Source organism: Pocillopora damicornis, chromosome 1 (assembly GCF_964200805.1).
Source record: "Pocillopora damicornis chromosome 1, jaPocDami1.2, whole genome shotgun sequence".
NCBI classification, from domain to species: Eukaryota; Metazoa; Cnidaria; class Anthozoa; order Scleractinia; family Pocilloporidae; genus Pocillopora; species Pocillopora damicornis.
The window spans coordinates 23077344-23099868 of record NC_142670.1 but is presented as its reverse complement, the minus strand read 5'-3'; the positions used below and the strand labels follow the sequence as shown (position 1 = coordinate 23099868).

Genomic DNA, 22525 nt, shown 5'->3' with positions numbered 1-22525 from the left:
AAGCAAATGACGCAAATGGATGTTAGGCCGCTTCGCTCGATGAAGAGAATTGGGTCTCTTAAGAATAATTAATTATCTTTACATGTTAACATACGTATCAGACACCGAAATTAGTCCTTAGAACAATATTATAAAAATTTAGCGTGTGGATATCTCCCTCCATCAGGTTTTCTTAAATTACTAAAAACTCCATTTATTCTCATGGAATCTGACGACTGCCTTTTTACATATCGTGTCTTTAACAGACGCATTCTCTCTTGGTATAAACATATCTAAGAGGGCTATGACAACCTGTTTTCCTTGTTTTTCAAAATTGTCTGTAGTCAAAAATTGCGTCTGTGAATAGTGTTCTTTTTGGATTTTTTACCTTCCAATTCTTGAGAGGGATTATGAAATAAAGTAGGGCATTCCTAATCTCAGCCACGTTGCGTTAAAATAAAGATAAGGTTAACTAATATCAGAAGAAAACTTCGGGTCATTACATTCCGATATTATTTATCAACTCAATGATGCACAACGGTCGTGGTGGTGGTCGTTTATCAGAAATAAGTTAAATTCCTTTTCTCCGACAAGTTCAAGCTTGATCGATGATTGTGCGAGATTCTCCAAGTTTTCTTTACTTTGTTTCCTGATCCAGAGTTTAGTTATGAACATATTTACTTTTATATCTAAGTAAGAAGGTGGTTTGAGTTTCACGATCAAGCTTTAGGTAATTTCTTACGTTAGTGATGGTTGATTTACATGTCCTCACATGTTCTCGAGGTTCCAAGGTCTTTAACACACGGTAACACACTGACAGTGAGGCCTTCTTTGGTATATGCATTCTTCTAATTGCGGATAAGCTTCAAGGTAAACAAGGATGTTTATGGGGATAATGGGGAATTTAATAATTTATTAGGTCTAATTACCACTTTTCCTACTCTAACCATTATTGTCTTCCAGATGTACCTTAGCGTTTAATCATAAAGCACAATAGATGGGCGCACGCAGATAATTTCCCTTCTCGTTCACTGCACTCACTCGTGAGTGTTGAACACGAGACAGGAAATTCCATATCTACAGGGAACCATCTATTTTTTTGTTTATTATATAAACACCATATGCATTAACTGACAAAAATAAATTCAACAAACAACCTTGGATTGAGAAAAGAAAACACACTTTGCACCAAATCATCCATCTTAAAAAAGAAAACAAAAAAAAGGAGTTTATCAAGGATTATTTTCTAAATAATTTACTAAAACTGTTTTTTCATGAGGGCTTTTATGAACGAACAAAATACTTCGATCACTTCCCTCTGAGTAGCATCTACATCTGGATATGTAAATCATTATAACGTCCATTTGAAAATTTGCAGGTACTTGATGCTAATGGCAAAGGATTCGCGGAAGGAATGTCAATTTTTTTGCAAACAAATGTTAAGGGAGGCAAACTGATCATTAAAGTTCATAGAATGCGAACATTTACAGGACTAATGCGACTTTGAAATAACGTTCAATAGAAAATAGGAGTAGGAACTAAATTTCCAACACACCAGGTTCATCCCTATATGTTTCCTAAACCCGAAAGCTAATTACTGTATGAAAAGTTGTAAGAAATGTGATGGAAAATTGAAACAGATCGAGTTACCAAAATCTACTTACGAACAAAAACTTAAAGCAAGATTAAAAAGAAATTGAAAAGAAATGAAAGTAGACCAACATATACTCTGGCTTCTTTATTTCATCTCTTTATGATTGTGATGAATAGCATAAAATCGTGCAAGGCATTCTCATGAATTCTCCAGAGCGATATTATTTTAGCGGAGATGGGACAAAATCCGTAAAGAGAAGCGATCTGTCAATCTTTTTAAAGTGTCTTATCTAAGTCATGGTGGAGAAGTTATAAAAAAATATATATATATTTGCTACACTAAATGTTTGGTCCTGAGGGAAACAGTTGGTTTTGTTTTCCCTCAAGTCGAGGTAATTTATGCTAACACGCAATGATTGTTTCCTGACATCACGCAGCAGATTAAAAATGTTTTTACTGATAAATTCAGTACAAACGTAATAAATCGACCCTTCCGGGAAGATAAATAAATTTGAAAGTTGAACGTTATACATCTCAGATGGAGAGTAGTCAAGTTATCATTTCTTTTTTAATTGTTTACAAATGCCACCTGTTATGTACACCCAGCCTTTGTGAGTATAAATGAGGTTCTTTCCAGAAATAACACGGCAAAAACTATTTCTCCTTCTGTAAAAAGTTTTGATCTTGGCATTTAAAGTCGACGAAAAAGATTAAGAGGCATCTTTCCAAATCAAAGTTATTATTGATAAATGGCAAACGAGCGAACGTTGCAACGCCATAAATTTTCAAACTAGAGAAACTTTACAAGTTGTACGCAACATTTATGCAAATTTTTTCCAATAATCCAATCATACTGGGTCATTAAGTTTTTGGTGAAATTTTTGAAGAGATTATATTAAACTAGTCCTTAGAGACTTTTGCGTCAATAGCTTTCTTTAGAACTTATAAAATACTCTTTCGTGTTCCAGCAATGTTCTAAGGTAAAACAAAATTCTCTGAGATGGTTGAGAGCGGTAAAAATCTACCTCCTTTCGATGAAGAGACATCAAATTCCGTTTAGTAAACTACAATGGAAGTTAACTTAACAGTGTAATACGTGCATGTTATTGAGAGAACAGAGTTGGGAATGTAAGATTTTTGAATTGACTTAATTGGTAGTTGTCGAAGTTGTTTGTGTTTTGCATCTTATATCCAACTTTCTGAGTAGGATGCATTTAAAAATCTTCGTTAAATACTCTTTAATTTTACAAAAATGAGTTCCAGTCATGGGTGGATGTTGAACGTGGCTGTTTTCCTTATTTGGTTTATTTTGTAACGTTTATTCTTTCTGTATCAGCGAAGAGAATGAAAGTGATATATGAAATAAGATTGCACTCATAAATGAATCGACGATGGAAAATGATTGGCAGTTTTCCAGTTACCTTTACCAAACGTCAAGCAAGTCAATTCAAGATTACGGTCTTCTATTTCTACCCTGCACGTGTGCTAAAAGTTTTAAGTCGATCATCAGCTCCCAGCAGTGGACTAAGCAGCCCAAACTGACCTATTGTTATGAAGGAAAGCGTATCATGAAAATACATCAAACAAAGCTCTCAGCAGCTGTCAGTTCTATGTGGAAATTAGCGCAAATGACGCAAATAGTTGTTTTCCGCTGTCCTCAATAAAAAGGAATAAGGTCTCTTAGGGAATATCATTCCATATTTTTGGGATAACAGAAACTTAAACCTTTAAGTTCTATTGGACTTTTTGATCCAAATACTTTCAAAATATGAAAGATCAAAAAATGCATCCCGCGCAAAAAAGACAAACACATCGCAAGATTTATCGCGTCTGAATGTTCGACGTATAATTATTTTATTACTAACTTTGGTAATAATAAACATGAAATCCTGTTCAATTATTCGGAAATTTGTCAGTTTTTGGAGTTACATTAATAACTGCGATCGACATTTTTCGTGGAAAATGTGCTCGAAGCCCTTAAAAAAACATTGAAACCGAAAAAAGGCAGTTTTAAATCTATGTGGCGTTATGATCTATAATATTGTAGATGGGCTATCGAAACTGCTCTGCGATCCGCTACCGTATCTGAAAACAAAGAAAAACGATTTGATTACAACATATGCGAAGTGGGGAACGACAACAGTGCACTATCTGAAATTGATATGTGATAGACGTTGTGCCACAATGTCATTCGTTTAATTTTTTTAAATGTTTGAGTTATTAATCTGGATAGGAAAGGATATTGAATAACGGAAAGTGAATGAAAAATCGTGCACCGCCCGACCCATTATTTTCATTGAGGACAGCGTGGATTAAAGATCTTTCGTCCTTCAGTTCGCGAAAAGGTTTTTGTCGAATTGTTACTCTTTAAGTTCTAAAGAAAGAAATGTGTTGGTGTTAATTTTGTGTTGCTATTTATATTATTATTTACCATAATCCAGTCCATCCTCATCGTGGCCAGAGGCCCTCAATGCTGTTTGCCCTTTGCCTTCTTCTCAGCTCTTCCCAGCTTCCCAGCTTCTCAGCTCTTCCCAGCTGACTCCTTTTGAATTTCAAGGTCTAAGATTAATAGCAGATTTTATTACGACAATGTCCTTTACTCACGGCTTTTTTCTAACTGAACAACCCCTTTTTTCAATTCACACGTGACAACTTACCCGCGAAAATTTGTCGAGACAATTTACTCGTTACACATGACCCACGAATATTGGCCACTTCTTTTCCTGTAAAACTTGAATTTAAAAATAAAAACAAAAGAAATAATGGGACCATTACTTTCTCTTGATGAAAGCAATTACCCTGTTGTTACGCTATTTCTTGACCTTTGTTACCCTAATAGTAGCAGTATGCGGGACGGGTGTCATATGTGAACTTTAATATAGTATAGAAGTCTATAGTCATATAGAGTCTCTGTGGCTAAGTTGTAGAACATCGGAACATGGAATCCGAAGGTCTGAGGTTCGATTCCTCGTGAGGGCTCAGACTTTTTCTTCGTCCCACGCCCGAGACATCTTTCTTTTTCTATTAACAAAACATGACGTTAACGACATTGCTGATCCTGGCAGTTTGCAGGAAGCGTATCATGCATGAACTTCGGAGTGGGCCTTGCCCACCACAGACTCTCCGTGGCTCAGTTGTAGAGCATCGGATGGCGGAGTCCGAAGATTTGAGGTCCGATTCTCGTGGGGACTCAGAATTTTTTCTTTGTCTCACGCTCGTGACGAGACGAAAAAAAATTTCTCCAAATAAGTCAAAAGGTTTATGCATAAGGTGTTTTATGGAGAAGAAACCCAACTTCCTTTTATTAGAGGGGGACGTTTCTAAAGAAATTTTGGTGCTGCGTGGATGGGAGAGTATCACAGGGTAATTTAGTTATAGCAACTGAGTTAATAACGTAGATTGGAATCCGTAAAGAGTTTTAAAGCTGACGTTTAGAGCGTTCGCCCTCCGTCTGAGCGAATAACTACGGACTAACGCTCGATTCGTCAGCTTTAGACTCTTTCCGGTGGCTAATTTAGGTTATCAACTCAGTTGAAAATACTTAATTGTACCTTGTAGCCTCCCTTACTTTCTGCTGAGCATAATTTGGTTCTGGATATGAAAATCATTATGAAGTCCATGGAAAACCTACGAGTACGAGCAGCAAATTGAACTTTAAAATTCAAAAGGGCGAATGCTCGCAGGACTAATACCAGTTTGAGATATCTTACTTAAGAAAATAGAAGCAGAATTTGAATTTGAACTTGCCAGTTTCATTCTCAAATGTTCCATGAACCCGGAGGCCAACCATTGCAGGAAGGGGTGCAAAGCGAAAATGACTGGCATATGTGCAATTTTTCTTTAGTTCATCTCCATATTCTTAGGGTGCATATCGTAAAGTCGCACAGGTCACTCCTATGAATTCTCGATTCTAAGCAAGGCCTTTACCAGGACAAGCATTCTTTTCCTTCGTTCTTGAATCGAAGAGAGGAACGTCACTAAAGTTAGAGTATTTTTTCCTGATGTTATAAGTACATGTATAATAAATGATAATAGTAAATATATTTATACATCGCCAAACCACCAATTGTCCATGGTACTTTACGTTGAGATCATAAAAAAGCTAAAAAAAAGGGGGAAAGAGAAAAAAATATATACATTTGTATATAGGAATAAACAAATTGAAAAAATTCTGAATAGTTAAACATATTTATGATCTAATAAAACTAAAAGGAGTTAGAAGCTTGCTTAAAAAGATACGTTTTAAAATGTCTTTTAGAAATGTCAATTGAAGAACTAGATCTTAGTTCGAGTGGGATCGAGTTCCATAGTCCTGGTCCCGCCACAGCAAACGTTCTCTCTCCACAAGTCTTCAGTCTCGCTTTCGGGGTCGCCAGAAGGTGTTGAAAAGAGGACCTTAGTGTCCGTTCAGAGGTGCGATAATTAAGTAAGTCACTGATGCAGCCAGGCACTGCTCCATTGATAGCTTTGTAGACCAGTGGAAGAATTTTATGAACTATACAGTGACGGACAGGAAGCCAGTGAAGTTTTTTTTTTTCGGGATTGCGGTCATACGATCAATATCCTAGTACGTGTAACAATTCGAGCTGCTATATTTCAAACGGATTGCAATCTTGAAAGTAGATGCTTCGCTAGACCATAAAGTAGTGAGTTGCAGCTATCTAATATTGAAGTAATAAAGGCATGAACAACAATTTTATGAACTCTCTTCTTCAATTTACTTTGTAATTTGGGTGACTACTCAAACATACAAACCATACACTGCAACACACGTTTTTTCGAACCCATTAACGCCATTACCCCATTTGAACAAGTCCACGCTGTACCAGATTTGGAATTCTTGGCTAGTTTCCAGCGCCAGCGGGGTAGAGAAATTATCAAAGAGCAGTCGTGGTGATTCGGTTGTGGCCCAAGGCAGGCTGTAAAACTTGCAGTCCCAATATTCTGAGAGGAAATCACTCTTTGGGAGAAGAAGATTGCGGTTTTTGTCAGTTATCAACGTGGCCATTTGGTTGGGAATGAGACGGTTCTAAAGGCATCCCCATTTGGATTGATAGCTTGGGTTCAATGAATGACAGGTCACGTAACCGGATTTGTACGTTAATTTGAATGTAATGATGTTACCCGCCTTGGAAGTTCTAGAGAAACCATACAAATCATCTCATACCCCAAAGCAAACTGTAGATGGCATCATCTGTATCCATCTTACTGTTGGGAAAAGAACCAGCATATATATGATGACTTGATTTTGAACAAAAGAATGGAGTTGGGCTGAATAAGACTTACAGTTGGATTCATCGAAAGATAACTTAAAGGGTTAGGTAGAGTTTTTGATAAAAGTATTTCACCAAATGAAAAATGTATTTTTAACAACCGTTCTTTTCTCGCAATTGGTGCCCTTGTATTCAGGTGGACAAAGGCATCTGTAACCTTTCTCTGTAAATCCTGTCTGACAAGTGCCATTATGTTGGCATGGAGTCTGTCCACAAGTGTTGTGGTGTGAAAACGAGGTTTAAAAGCAGATATATGCCAATTGAAGTGGTAAGTGGTGGTGATACTTTGAAATGAAATTTGAAATGTCACATGAGATCAAATCAACCAAAGAACCAGCCACCTAACCCGTCAACCATACAAACCAATTGCAAAAAAACATTGCGCAAGCAGCCAAACAACATATCAGTGAAACAACTTACCGTCGAAACATTTATAAGCTAAACAACCCAAGGTTGAGCTAAACTTTACATACTAATCTACCAAATGACAAGTAATGTTATGCGCATGGCCATGATAGGACACTAACCAACCATCAATAGGATAAGAATGTACTCACCATTGTTCCTTAATATCTGTAGTTTGTCCAAGACTTGAGATCCTATGATGTTCATAGTGTGTGGAATTTTTCAGTTCACATTTTATGATTACAGGAGATCCGCTGGTCACTTATTAGTTATAGCTGATACAGTTGGGTTCCATGTAGCATAAAGCTGAGCATAGGTCTTGTACGGGGGATTCTACGGTTCGTATCAAGTGGTTTATGAGCCGTTTGCCAAGGAAAGCAAGAGAAGATGTAAATTCCATCTTGCGACAGAAATCTTTGGGAAATTGAATCAGATTTGACTAGCACCATTTATGGTTTACATCTAGACAGGTAAAGAACCAGTTGCGTTTTTGAGGGACTTTGCAAAGCTAATGCAGTGATGAAACTTACGAGTTGTATTAGTAACAAAATATAGCATTATCGCATCTCTCTCCTCCACGACCAGTCATAACCATTACAATGTCCTCAAATGTTTATGGTACTTCAGCTGCTTTATTTTAGCACTAATTAATCTGTAGAGTTGTAATCGGACAGTGCAATCGGACAGTCAACTGTAATTGGACACCTTTAATCGGACAGTTAAAGCAGCTAATCACATTAAGTCCACTCCTCTAAATCCCCCAAACACAGAGTTGATTATAATAACCGTAGCAACAACCATTTACTCTACTAAACAGCGTCTCTAACAAAGATATTTTCTCAAGTAAATGTACATGTATTTGTGTTTTTGCTAACTCTGTGGGATTTCGTGAAAAGATCAGCTTCCCATCAAATAATTGACTAAAGGGAAAATTGATCAACGAACCTGTTTCTGTCAGAAATTTGTCTCGATAAACTCAAGAGGAGAGCTCATTTAAAAAAATTGAGATTATTGCCCAATTAAACCTAGATGATAATAATACATTTAAAAGGTGTCGGAAGGCCGTTGATGTCTCACTAAAGGAGAGAGATATCTCAACAAATCAACTTCTCACTTCCTAAAGTTCGGAAACCCCTCTGGAGAGTATTGATTATTCACCCGATGGAATGATGAACTTTGCGCTTCAACAACATTAGCGAAAGTAGCTTTAACAACACGAAAAAGATACAGTGGAATCTGTTTTGTTTACTGACATCTGGTAAGTGATAATTCATTGTTTCATGTAACCTTACACTGATTACATTTAGATAATTTGAATAGCAGGCGATAAGAGGTTTTGGCCCTTGGGAAAGTCAATGCACATTTTCTAAAGTGCAACAAAGACACGTAAACCTCGGAGTACTTAGACGTGCTATTTGTCTTAGGCTCACTGTCAGTGTTAAATAAAGCAACCAGAGTAAAAGGTCACGCCATCTCTGTTACCGGTCACATACACACAAATAACCTGAAAAGGTTATTAAATTAGGTCTTGACTGGTCTTCATTTCGGAGCTCTTTTTGTTGGAATGGCTTTGAAAGAACTACTAGCGTAGACATCATTCAGATTTTACCCATTTCACTCAACACGCTTTCCTATAAGATTCACCTGCTAAGGTATGATTAAATCAAAATAAGGAATACTAAACTCCTACAACTTAAACTACTTTATTAAACAACGTATAATGATTCTTTCTCAGGAGCCACTCGTATAGGCAAAACAATAATTGTCCTTTAAAAACTTACTTAAGCCCACTACAGACGAAAACTTAGCTCTCTACTGAGAGAGAATCTTCACAAAATACACAATCTTTTAAGTATATCACAGTACTGAGCTGTCTTTTGTAGAGCTTCCTAGATATTCGATCTTTTCTGACTAAAGAAATTATTACTCCAAGCTGAACGAGTCCATATATACCGTCATAACGTACTTTAAAACATTCCAGAATTCGAAGCTTACAACACAACTGTTGTGGTAAAAGTAGATCGTAACCACATTACCCATTATAATGTTTTAGTTTTCCGTGATATGTCACCAGAAGGTTTGAGTATCGATGTTATAGTGACTAAAAATTCTAGAAATCATTTATTTCTCTATCCAAAACACACCGAACACGATTTAAAAATCCTTATAAATCATGATGCTAATGAAAGCACGACTGAACATAGTAAACAACTTGCTTATAATCACGGACCGCCGTGACCCATCATGGAAGGCTTTCAGACAGAATAACAACTTCATGTACAGAAGGCGTGGGTATCAAAAGCTGCTTTAGTTTCTAACGACCTGAGCAAACATCAAGAGTTCAAAACGTTTAGTAATAAGCAAAAATACAATGATCAAAGTTTTGCTTAAAACTTACTGAAGATGTTTGATTGGAATAGATAGAGATGATGATAAGATTATTTGGAAGCTCATTAATGCCCATAGTTGTTGACACTACTGAGCTGAGGGTGGGGGGAGTCTCTTCTAATACTCGGATACACAACAACTGTTCAGTCGACTCTGATGATGATTTCCGCTGAGGTTATAGAAACGTCAATCAGTAACACTGACAACCTTAAGTCACAACTTCTAGGGAGTACTCTTACTTGGAAGATCAAACTACGCGGTTTAAAGGTACTCTTCTGTTCAAACTATTTACTGTTTAACACTAATCATAAAAAGTGGATCATGTGAAATTCTTAAAGTCCCTGTTATACATTAATGTGCATGTGCCAATAATTAAATCGATTCGTGAACCCTTTCGTTGAGCAGAATGACTTGCCTATAGCATTCAGTCTGTGCCACAGTAGCGCAGATCACAAGCAGGGACATTTTGTAGTTTGTGTATAAAGTAGGATCCGCAGTCTTTCACTTTTATGTCCCTTGATTTCTTGCAACAATTTCCACCTCTGGTAAAGCAGACCTCGGAGAAAACCTCACCTTCTGCCAATGTGGGGTGACCACCTTTTAGCCAGCCTGAGAAGACCGTACCACATCTATAATCCGGTACGCACTGGGTTGGCATTTTTGTTCCTGCATCTCCCACGAAACGATACCATTCCCCGAATATTAAGGATGAGCAATCGTCGTCACATTTTTCTCCACCGTAGGGTGTGATGTATGTGCTCTTTCTGTCAGCATCGCTCAGGTTTCTGTAGTTATAGCACGGATCGGCTAAAAAGTTGAATTTCGGTTAATGCGATGTTTTACATATTTTGTTATAAGAAAGCTTAAGGAAAAAGCTATTATATAACGTGCGGTGGTTTAAAACGATTTCCCGCCCTGAGAAGAGCCGGGAAATCCATGTTAAACACGCGTATAATATTACGATAATTTTTTACATGTGTTTGATATCGCCAATCAGCTGTGTCAGGTTAATAAATGAACGGCAAAGCGTTGACCGTTCTCAATCCAGGGTCGCATGTCGAGATTTTCTCGAATTATGGCTGCTAAAAAAAAAAAACCAGAAAAATTCGTATTTCTAGGAGACAGTGTCACTCAAAATTTCCTAGAAAGGGAAGTGAAACAAAATACGAAAAGAAAAACCTGAAGTTAGTTCTTTGACCTGGGTAATGGTATTTCTCGTGGCTGAGAACGAAAACCGACAACTGGAAGATTTGCCACAGGCCGATTTCGGCCGTGTACATGAAAATATTTCTTTTGTCGGTAAGGAAAAAGCCAATAACTGAGAATTTATGTGAAAAGAAAGCTACGCCCATTGTCTGTTTCTGTAATGGTTCAACGCATTTTTTTCATCTTGAGTCTTATCGCCAATGCGCTTTACGACTTCTTTTTGGCGGATTGTGAAACCTATAATTTCATTTTTTAAAAAGTCGACTTTTCTTCCCCGTAAAGGCCTATTGTGATTACATGATAAACATAATAATAGATGGTCGCTTGCAGATATGGAACTTCTCTTCTCGTGTTTATCTCGATACCAAGAGATTATAACAGTTTATTACGGTGGCCCATAGAGGACATGCCACATCTTTTTAATCGCGCGATAAAATCAAAATATCGCGCGATAAATGAAAAATTATCGCGTGATAACTGAAAATTATCGCGCGATAAATGGGAAACATGCTAGGTCACGTAATCGGCTGTCAGGCACGTTGTTTCCGTGAACGACAATTGCTGCCACAATCGAGGAGGTATGTTTTGAGGTCAATAGAAACAAAATGGCGACAGCGAAGCGAAAAAAATTGTTGGCTGCTGAGTTTACTGTAATTAGCGAAACGAGACTGATTAGATAATCCACTCTCGTTCTCAGACACTGACAGCCATCTCTGAAAGTGTTTCGTAAGATTCCGCAAAATCAAGGTTTACTGTGTGTCGTAGAAGTATTGCAAAGTACTGCTAAATGATATCTTTTTATGTAAATAAAATGAACTATGACCTCAAAACATACCTCCTCAACTGTGGCAACCATTGTCGTTCACGGAAACAACGTGCCTGTCAGCCGATTACGTGACCTAACATGATTTCCATTTATTGCGCGATAAATGATAAATTATCGCGCGATAAATTTTCATTTTTCGCGCAACAATTTATCAGTTATCGCGCGATAAAATAAATGTGGCATGTCCTTTATGGGCCACCGTAGTTTATATTCTCTTGCTCGATACCCTACTCGTTCGCTGCCCTCGCTTATGAGATAACAAGTTGAACATTTGAAGAGATATTCCATATCAAAGCGCACCCAAGTATTGTTCTCTATTTATTGATTGGGGACAAAATAGCCGAGTTTGTCATACAGCCTCAATACAAAATCCCTTAAAAGTTACCATATTCAGAGAATTTCAATGCGTGTCTGTGGCGCGATCGCTCAGTGATCGCTTTTCATAAAGCCCTGCAATCATCGACTGCTGACCACGAAAAGGGTTGTTAATGAATGTAAAGCCATCAAACTTGTTAATAGGTGCTCCCGCAAAAATTTCCCAGAGCTAGAATTATTTAACTGTGAAAAAGTTTTCTGTGTTGTAGTGGAATTGAAATGAGGTAACTAGTTTTCTTCGAGGTAATTTAGTGTTAACAACTGAGTTGAAAACGTAAATTAGCTACCGTAAAGGGTAAAAAAGTATTGCACTGGGCATCCTGTACTGCGCATAAAAATCATGTAATTAGGCAAATAAGCGCATGCATTCCGAGAACACGGTATTGCTTTTCAATAAATGGACCATGCAAACAGGCACAATGCTCTTTAGCTCTTGAACAAGCGCGGTGACCTCTATTTTTCATTGCGTAATTTTTTGTACAAATCTTCCCCTTCAACTTGGAGAAATTAAGAAAATTGTCGAAGGCAAAAAAAAAAAAAAGAAGACATAGCTAAAAACGTGCACAAAGCCCGTTACTTGAAGATGAAAATCATTACCTTGAAAACAACGACGTAAGGAACGTTTTGAGTGATAATAATTACTAATATATATAAATAATTTCCACAAATTACATATCAAATTTTCCACACGCTCGAGACTTTGTACCTTTTAAGTTTTTTCTTTTAATTTTTACTTCGAAATCCCTTGATTCCAGCTACCGAAAAATGTACCTTGAAATGACGCGCGGGAAAAATTGATAGTAGAGGCATAAATGAGGTAAGTGTTGCCCGTCATTTCTCTCAAACAAGCAAGGTGACCTGCCTTTCTTATTGCATTTTTCGAAACAGCCATTGGTAGGAAACATTTAAAGGCAGACTAAAAAAATTGTTAGATGACTTTTTTTTTTTTTTTTTCTGGGGAATTACCTTATTAGGACAGAGTGAGAAAATCGTAACTGCGGTCAACATCGATTTTAACCAATCAGACTATTCTGTTTAATTGAGACATCATCAATATAATTACACTTGCAGAACAGTTATGCATCATCAAGAAAAAGTTATTTTCTCTCCTGGTGGACAACAACAATGCACATCAAGTCCAAAAATATGATTTAAAAAATCAAATCTATCTTTCTTTATCCCCAATGTTTTGTCGAAGGACGTTTCCAAGCAAACTAAAGGTACTAAAAACTAACGTGATTTGTTACATGGCCAAACAAGAATAGCCATTCACTCAACATTATTTGCAGCGGGTTCAGCCAGTACCATCTCTAAAAAATATATAAGGCATGGATTAAAAGAGACTAACCTTTACAAGTCAGACCATCCCCAATGTATTTAGGATTACAGGCGCAACTGTAGGAGCCCTGGGTATTACTGCAAGAGGCGTTCTTATCGCACATGTTCATTTGTGAGCACTCGTCAATGTCTGATGGGGATCAAGTGCACCACGTCACAACCCAGAGTTAGATGTTATGATGAAAAATGTTTTGGCGAATCAAGATACAATGAATACCTTTCCAAAATACTGCAAATCTAGTCTCAAAGGATGTGGGACAAAACAAAACAAAACAATCCACAATTTTTAATGAGGGATGAATTTTAGGATAAATGTTTGATTACTTCCAGTCTTATAATTTGAGCTAAAAAGACGTTTCAGATTACCTCCCACTTTGAGTAGCTGGGATTGTACGTATAGAAAGAGCAGCAATGGAGGTTGCCTCTCTTCCGTCATAAAGGGCTTTTCTGGACATTGAAGGGAAGTTATCAAAATCCCTTGAGCAAGTTTGTCCATCTCCAGTGTATCCAGTGTGGCATGTACATACATGTGATCCAATTGTGTTGGTACAGTTAGCATTCACATGACAAGAAAGATTTCTTGCCCATTCGTCAATATCTGAGAAATCAAAGGCTTTCAATCACGATTCTTGGAGCATGATACATGTATAAACCTTCTTATTTTGAACATTGAGAGCATTTCATCCTCTTGCTCTCAATTGGGATTAAGGATTTTCATTTTCTACCATGGGTCAAAAATATTAAGGCAAGGGTAACTACTTTCTCAAAATAAACAAAAAAACAAAGAAGGAACGTACAAATTAAACAAACAATTAAACATACAAACACAAACAAACAAGTAAGGTAATAACGAGGCAATTACAATCTAAAGGCCTTTACCTGTGCAGTTCCGTCCATCTCCGTTAAATCCAAATAAACAGGTGCACACAAAGGATCCATTTGTGTTTTGACAAGTAGCGTTCAGGTGACAATCGTGAGTATTTTTTTGGCATTCATCAATATCTAAAAAAATGGGGAAGAAAAGAAAAATTATACAACGTTAGTGGTTACACGAGTGAGATATACGACTACGACTTTTTTTCGCGAATTGTGAAACCTATTATATCATTATTTTCAAAAAGTCGCCTTATATTCTCAGTAAAGGCCTATTATGTTCGTATAGCTAATCACATCACCGCTTTTAGGCTTGGCTAAATCTATATATTATTCTCTTACTCGATACCTCACTAGTTTGCTGCTCTCACTCATGAGGTAGCCAGTTGAACACTCGAAGAGAAATTCCAAGTCAGCGGGAACCCGGGTATTATTCACTATATATTAAATGAGGACAAAATGACCGAGTTTCTTAGTAATAAATTGTCTAGTTATCTTGCAACGCGGCTGAATGGTGCAGCACTGTAGTCGAACGTGTCATGCAGGACCGTTCTACATATTGTAGCGAAGAGATTAAATTCACCTGTGCAGTTTTGTCCATTTCCAGTATATCCAGCGTGACATTGACATACATGTGATCCAAGGGTGTTCGTGCATGTAGCATTCACGTGACAAGAGTGACTTCCTTTACACTCGTCAATATCTGTAAAATCATAAGCATTAAAAAAAATCAATTGAGAAACATTTGCCGCGCATAAGCTTGGGAACCTTAGTCTTTCTGTCTTGTGGTTTAAGAGAGAAGCCCTTTATGTTACCACTCACCAGACTTTTTCTCGGTTCCCCCAATTTCAACTACGTTGTTCTGTCCTGTAAGCCCTTCCATCAAGTCTCCCTTTGCCAGTTGAGATTTTTGAATGTTTATTGAATACAAATGTGTCATTATCACCATTTTCTTTAGGCCTACATTCATCTCTTTTTTCTACAAGGATTTATTGTGTTGGTAAAATATGTACCTGTATGTAAATGTATCAAGTACCTGTGCAGTCCCGTCCAAATTATTCCATTTCTGAAGTTTAAGGCTGCGTTTCTCAAAATGCGGCATTTTTGCCTTTGAGAAGAGATAGCTCAAGAGGGATTTGAGCTATTGACCTGAAATTTTCAGGTTAGCTGGGTCTCACTGAGTTAGTTGTGATGAATGAAGGAATTTGTCATAAGTGTTTAGAAAAAAGGTTATTTTAAGAAATGCTTCCTAATTGTGATTGCGCAACTTTAGATGGGTGTTGAGGCTTCACATTTTGAAATTTTGCAAAGTCCTTCATTCATCCCAGTAAGCAATCTGTTTACTTGAGAAAAATAGTAAAAATACATGTTTCATGTGAAACTATATGTAAAAATCTTTTCTCAACTAGGTCCAGGTCAGCCACAGCATGTGCTATTTAAGGGGCTTGGTATCAGGTTGCAAAAAAAATACCGCATTCAAATACACATTTTCATAATCTTCAGGCCGATAGCTTTCTAATGATGTATAGTGTGCTATGATTTTGATGAAAACCATAGCTGTCACAAGTGATTCAAAAATGTCACTTTTTCAGGTGGAACCCCGCCTTAAGTTATCTCAGCAATAGGACAAAAATCAAAAGAATAGATAATACATAAAGGAACTCTGCATGCACATGAACATAGAAAAATCTAGAATGGAAAACAAAATTGTTTTGCTGTACTGATTGCGCTGTTGTTGAAGGTTGAAAAGTTAAAAAAAAAAGTGTGGCAGTAGAAAGAGATTTTCCTTGTATCTATACTATCTAAAAAGTGAGGGAGGAGAAGGGTGGGGGGGGGGGGGTGTTATCCGAGAGTGGCCGCATATTCGAGAAAAATATTCCAGGTAATAGTGAAATGATGAACCCTCATTCGATGTTTTATAATAAAATAGGAGAAGAGACATTCTTCACCGCTCTCATTTATCTTCGATCCTCCTGGGCTGGGAAAAATACTAGGCAACTCGTAAAATATTCGAGCGTATTATATTTTAAACCAACGAAAAATGTGTATGTATACATATGATATGATATCATATACATATGGTGAAACCTGTAACCTAATAGAAATACCAGGTCGGGGCGTGAAAATCTTTAAGCTGCCTCTTGATCATGAGCCCAGTTACGAAGACATTACTTATTATGGAAAGCTGCTTTGCTCGACATGAAGTATCGCAGTTCCAATCTACATTGGCAAGACTGTCTATCTCCAATGTATCCTTCCTTACAGATGCAATTATGAGAACCATTAGTGTTGATACAATATGCATTCGCATAAAAAAACTTAACTATCATCGTTGCATTCATCAATACCTATGATTACAATAGATTTGCAAAGGGCAACTGAATAGAGAAAGAAATATGCTGGCCAGTTTGTTGGATAACAAGGCAATTACTTTTGATGAATGGTTATTCTACTTTTTTCTAAGTCTAATTTAATTTTACCCTGGCATGACTCTCCTTTTCCAGTGTATCCTTCCTTACAGGTACAGCTATGGGAGCCATTAGTGTTGGTACAATTCGCATTCACGTCACAATCATGGCTTCCATTGCTGCATTCATCGATATCTAGAAGCATAAGTGATGTATAAGAGGTAACGCCATAGCAATATGACAGTGTTGCGTGAAAACAGGCCTCTAAAATGTGGCTAATTTCCATGGGCGATAGTTTATGTGCAAAGCTGCTTGTTTTAATTAGTGTAGGCAACTCTTATTCACCTTGACATGACTGTCCATCTCCAGTGTATCCTTCTTTGCAAGTACAAATGTGAGAACCATCTGTGTTGTTACAATTCGAATTGACATGGCAAACATAGTTGCCATCGCTACACTCATTGACATCTGAGAACAAAAAGGAATTGCCGAAACGTTACTTGACAGAGACAAACATCAAATTTCTGAGTTTTCAAAGAAAGAGTTTTGTTTTTATTTGTGGGAAACTTCATTCTGCTATTTGCAAAGTCTTACGTGATGATTATACCTTCGCATGAGTGTCCGTCCCCAGTGTATCCTTCCTTACAGGTGCAGATGTGGGAGCCGTCAGTGTTGGTACAATTCGCAGTCACGTCACAAGCATGGCTTCTTTCGAGGCACTCATCGATATCTGGTAGTAAATATGATATAGAAAGAATAATTCGTGCAAAGTCTGTCTTTATGGTATTTACGCACGAGATCGTAGTATCGAAAGTCGAGGGAGTGAACGCAGCAAACGAGTGGGATTTTTTATAGAAAGCAACGATCGTTTATATACCGTACGGACTGACTATATGTGATGTATTAGGTTTATTATATTGTATACATTACATAAGGAGAGTAAATTCGTCCTTTATAGCATTTAATTGTCAAACAGACAATGGTTTATAAATCGATCATGAAAGATAATAGCCACATAAATTTCCCTTCTCGATAGAAATAATGCAACATACTGAAAGCAACCAAAAAGTATCAAAATACCTTTCAGAACTTGAAACAAGGCGTATTAAGCCTGAAGGTTCATAATATTCTCTGTCGAAAAGAGCGAATAAACTCCGCAAGATTATACATGTCTAGTTCCTCAAGCGATATTGTGTATACTTTAATAATTGAAATATTAGACATTTTCAATGAGCGCTTAGGCACTTACTGAAAATTTCGGCTAAAACTGAGGGGGGGGGGGAGGGGGGCACTTATTTGTAGGGGGGTGCGTCATCGATTAGTCGAGAGAGGCGCTTCTTAATTTACCTCAGGAGTAGGACATAAAATCAAAATAATAGATAATACATAGAGGAACTCTGCAAGCACATGAACATAGAAAAATTTCGTATGGACAAAAAAAATTATTCTGCTGTACTGATTGCGCTGTTGTTGAAGGTTGAAAAGTTATATAAAAAATGTGGCAGTAGAAACAGATTTTCCTTGTATCTATACTATTTAAAAAACTGAGGGAGGAGAAGGGTTGGGGGGGGGGGGGTGGTTATCCGAGCGTCGACGCATATTCGAGAAAAATATTCCAAGTCAAGGTGGTATGATATATCTCATGCTCATGCCTTCTTTTATCCTCGTTCCTTCTGGGCTCGGAAACACTTTTAGCCACTCGTAAAATATCCGCACATATTATATTTTAAACCAGCAAAAATTGTGTATCTATGCATATTATGATATCCGTAACTTAAAACCATTGCGTTGCCTCTTGATCGTTAGCCCAGTTACGAAGACATGTCTGGTTATGGAAAGGTGCTTTGCTCGACATAAGGTGTCGCTGTTCTAATCTACATTGGCAAGACTGTACATCTCTAGTTTATCTTTCCTAACAGATGCAATTATGTGAACCATTAGTGTTGGTAAAAATTTAGAACCAACATCATGACCCGCTCCCAGTTGGCTTGTTAGCTCAGTTGGTAGAACGCTGCACCGGTATCGTAGAGGTCATGGGTTCAAATCCCGTACAGGCTTGAATTTTTTTCAGGCCTTATTTCCACTACTGCCTAAGTAGTGCACATTCCTGCGAGGATCAGTCACTTTCATCCACGTCTTTATCCGCAGTTCAAATATATGACTTTCATATATTCTTAACCGTTTATTCATCACTTCACGGGTTTATTTAGAACCAACATCATGACAGGCTCCTGGTTGGCATGATAGCTCAGTTGGTAGAGCGCTTCACCGGTATCGCAGAGGTCATGTGTTCAAATCCCATACAGGCTTTTTTTTTTCAGGCCTTATTTCCACTACTGCCTAAGTAGTGCACATTACTGCGAGGATCACTTTCATTTACGTCTTTATCTGCAGTTCAAATATTTGACTTTCATATATTCTAAACAGTGTTGGTGCAGTTAGTATTAGCATCACAAGCATCATCGTTGCATTCATTAACATCTGTGAACACAAAAGATTTCCAATGGGTAATTGAATAGAGAAAAAATCTTCAGCCAGTTTGTTTGGATGACAAGGCAATTATTTGTGATGAACAGTTATTCTGCTTTTTTTCAAAGTCTAATCTAATTTTACTTCGGCATGATTCTCCTTTTCCAGTGTATCCTTCCTTACAGGTGCAGCTATGGGAGCCATCGGTGTTGGTGCAGTGCGCATTTATGTCACAGTCATGGCTTCCTTTGCTGCATTCGTCGATATCTAGCAGCGTCAGTGATGTATATAGGTAATTTAATAGAAATACGATATTGGTGCGTCAAAGCAGGCCTCTAAAATGTGGGCTAATTTTCATGGGCAATAGCTTAGGAGCAAAGCTGTTTGTTTTTAGCAGTGTGGACTACTCGTATTCACCTTGACATGACTGTCCATCTCCAGCGTATCCTTCTTTGCAGGTACAAATATGAGAACCATTTGTGTTGTTACAATTCGAATTAACATCGCAAACATGGTTGCCATCACTACACTCGTTGACATCTGTGAACAAAAACGAATTGCGAAAACGTTACTAGACAGGGAGAAAAACATCAGATTTCTAAGTTTTAATGGAAAGAGTTTTTTGATTTGTGGGAAACTTTATTCCGCTGTTTGTTAGGTCAAATGCAATGATTATACCTTGGCATGAATGCCCGTCTCCGATGTATCCTTCCTTGCAGGCGCAGATATAAGAGTCGTCAGTGTTAGTACAGTTTACATTTATGTCACACACATAGATTCCAGTGCTGCACTCGTCGATGCCTGAGGACACAAGTAAATGTAGATAAAGGTAGCTTAATGGAGGAACAACACAAGAGATGAATTTTTTTATGAAAGCATTCATTTTAACTTTAACTCAGGGAGGAAATATGACATCGTTTTGGCCTGATTGTTGTCCGAATAATTTATAATTCAGTGCAATCTAGAGTTAAAGAAAACAAAGTATCAGAAAAGTAAATTAATCGACTTAACTTGCCATTTGTCATCGTGACACCTTACGCCATTAAAGTGAAATTAGAGCTGCTATTTCTGCCTTCTACATCAAAATAGCATGGACTCAAGAACCGAAATTCGTGTGCAAAACTTACAAGAACTCAGCTCGTAGATTTAGTTCTTAATCTTTGACCACCATACACAACGCGTACTCTTATATGTAACGTCTTCAAAATGTCACGCATGTAGAACACTTTTGTCATACTTTTGCTTCATTTCACTTCACTGAGCAAACTTATTTGCCTACTTGTATAAACTCCTGCTGTTGTCAAATAGGACGCGTAGGAGAATGAGGCAAGTTTTTAGCATCTCAGAAAAATAATTTAAGAAAAAGTTTTAAAAAAGTTTTTGTAAAAAGTTAATCCGGATCGCAAATGATCCCAAAATTGAACTGTACATGACTTCTTTAAAAATGCTTGGAATGACGTAGATTTTTTCCCAGGCTCCATAAAAGGACTAATTTATTACTAATCTAAAGCTAACTGATGAAACTAGGTATTAAGAAAACAACTGGAACAATGGTTATCTGCTACTTATTGGCCATTTTGTAACTTTTGGTTGTATTCGGGAGCCTACTTCACTTTTGTAGGAACGCACGCTTGGGTAACCACTGGGTAATTCAAACAGGCAGATAACACTGTAAAACTGAAATTTTACCGCTGGAATGCTCTTAAGTAGCCTCGCAGCTACTTATGTGCTCGTGCATGTTCTGTCAACGGATCGCTTGCCTCTTTGATTTCCAAAGCACATTTGAAACTTATCGCTCTTACCCTAACATTGATGAGAGGACAAAAACGCCAGCTTTATGACTTTTTTGTAGAATTGGTATTTTTAAATTTACGAAGCTTATGATATCGAATTTGAAAAATAAATCTGGCGGGGTTTGGACAACGCGAACGAAAGTGCTCCTACATGTTTCCTTCTTTAATGCTTATCATTTACATGATCAAACTGAATACTTTATCGTCTTGTCCATATATCTATTGATTAATTTTGTCCGCTAGCTTTTAGCTTTATGTGAAAATAAGATGATTACTTTCTATTACTGAGGACATCGACAATGACACATGGATGTGCTGAAATTTCGACCAACTTCTCTCTTTTGTTCAAATATGTTTGTTTTTTATTGTTGACTTCTGAATAAATAGCAAAACTTGAGTGACATCTGATACTTACTTTTCATGTTATCATCACTAAGGTATTCTGAAACGTAGTTTCCAATGAACACTGCCGCGATGATTGCAGAAATTGCCACTGCAATAGCAACAAGAATGACCATAACGCTTCGGCGGGATCTAGAAGAACGATTGGCAGCTGTCAGTAGATCTCTACTTCCCGTAATGGAGAGTTGTTCTCCAAGATTTGCAGGTTTTGGATGGATATGATTCAAAGAGATAGTCTCATTTTCTGACGACGCCATCTCAGATGAGATCTCTAGGCGTGAATGCAGGATTTACTTCACTCTCAAGCAGATGATTCCCTTCACTCGAAGTTTTAGCTTATAATCATGAAAGGTTAACACAGCATCTTTCTTAATTGTAAAAGTCTGTTCGTCGGCGTGGCTTTCAGTTTCGAGTTTCAGTTTCGTAATTGTTAATGATGCAGTCATGCGTGATATTTTATGCATAAACGTGACCTTGAGTCTTGATTGTTTGAGCCACATGTAGCTTTCAGGCACTTTCCAGTACGTTAGGAACTCGGTTTCTTTTCCTTGAACAAAGAAAATAACTGATGAGCAGGTTTTCTTGCCTTTACCATTTTTTTTCTCGCTTTCTTTCATTTTCGTCTACCCTCTTTTTTTCTTTCTTTTTTTTCCATTTTTCCTTTCTTTCTTTTAGTACCCACTTCTCAAATCTTCAAAACCTCGAAACGTTGACAGAACTCTGCACTCGTCTGATGTCGCTGTTACCGTGGATATATCTTAAATTCCTAATTTTTGGTATAATAGGGCCCTAGATAATTAACTCCAGCCCCGACTCCCTCCCCAAAACGTTAAAAACAACAATGAAACGAGAACAAAAATTGGTAGCATACTGCATGCACTTGTCTTTTGTGAAGACACAAGATTTCTAGAAAGCATTTTCGTGTGTTTTTGTTTCTCCTGAACTACATTATTTTAAGGAAGACAAAGCAAAAGCCGTTAATAAAAGCTATCCGCTGATTTTTTCAAGTTCCTCTTCTACTTCCTGATCGATAAGTCATGAAAAAAATATTTATTTTCCTCTATAAACCTTTTTTCGCTTTCTTCATTATACAGGTGCTTGAAAATTCAAAGTTTCATATTCGAGTTTACATGATTGTCTCTGGTTATTTAGACCGATGATCATAGAAAGAGGAAATTTATGCTAATTTCCATTAGG

At 37.3% G+C, this 22525-nt stretch overlaps 2 protein-coding genes across 2 annotated transcripts; both read right to left on the bottom strand.

The window, feature by feature from the left end:
- Nucleotides 1-10062: 10062 nt before the first annotated feature.
- On the bottom strand, nt 10063-13493 carry LOC149052840 (pancreatic secretory granule membrane major glycoprotein GP2-like). Its single transcript, XM_089205954.1, has 2 exons — nt 13394-13493; nt 10063-10445 (listed from the first exon to the last, which is right to left on the bottom strand). The coding sequence occupies exons 1-2, from the start codon at nt 13491-13493 to the stop codon at nt 10063-10065; spliced, it is 483 nt and encodes a 160-aa protein (XP_089062080.1).
- A 3190-nt stretch (nt 13494-16683) lies between these two features.
- Nucleotides 16684-22156, bottom strand: LOC149052839 (uncharacterized). The gene is made up of 6 exons (XM_089181820.1): nt 21342-22156; nt 19812-19934; nt 19551-19673; nt 17272-17394; nt 17010-17132; nt 16684-16859 (listed from the first exon to the last, which is right to left on the bottom strand). Exons 1-6 carry the CDS (start codon nt 21583-21585, stop codon nt 16684-16686), a joined length of 912 nt encoding a protein of 303 aa, XP_089037946.1. The 5' UTR covers nt 21586-22156.
- Nucleotides 22157-22525: the final 369 nt, after the last annotated feature.

Coding starts and splice junctions, on each gene's coding strand:
- LOC149052840 (XM_089205954.1), bottom strand. CDS start 13,493: ATGAACATGTGCGATAAGAACGCCTCTTGCAGTAATACCCAGGGCTCC. Junction 10,446..13,393: donor GGATGGTCTGACTTGTAAAG/GTTAGTCTCTTT, acceptor TCAACTTTTTAG/CCGATCCGTGCTATAACTAC.
- LOC149052839 (XM_089181820.1), bottom strand. CDS start 21,585: ATGGCGTCGTCAGAAAATGAGACTATCTCTTTGAATCATATCCATCCA. Junction 19,674..19,811: donor AGACGGGCATTCATGCCAAG/GTATAATCATTG, acceptor TTTTGTTCACAG/ATGTCAACGAGTGTAGTGAT. Junction 16,860..17,009: donor AGATGGACAGTCATGTCAAG/GTGAATAAGAGT, acceptor TTATGCTTCTAG/ATATCGATGAATGCAGCAAT.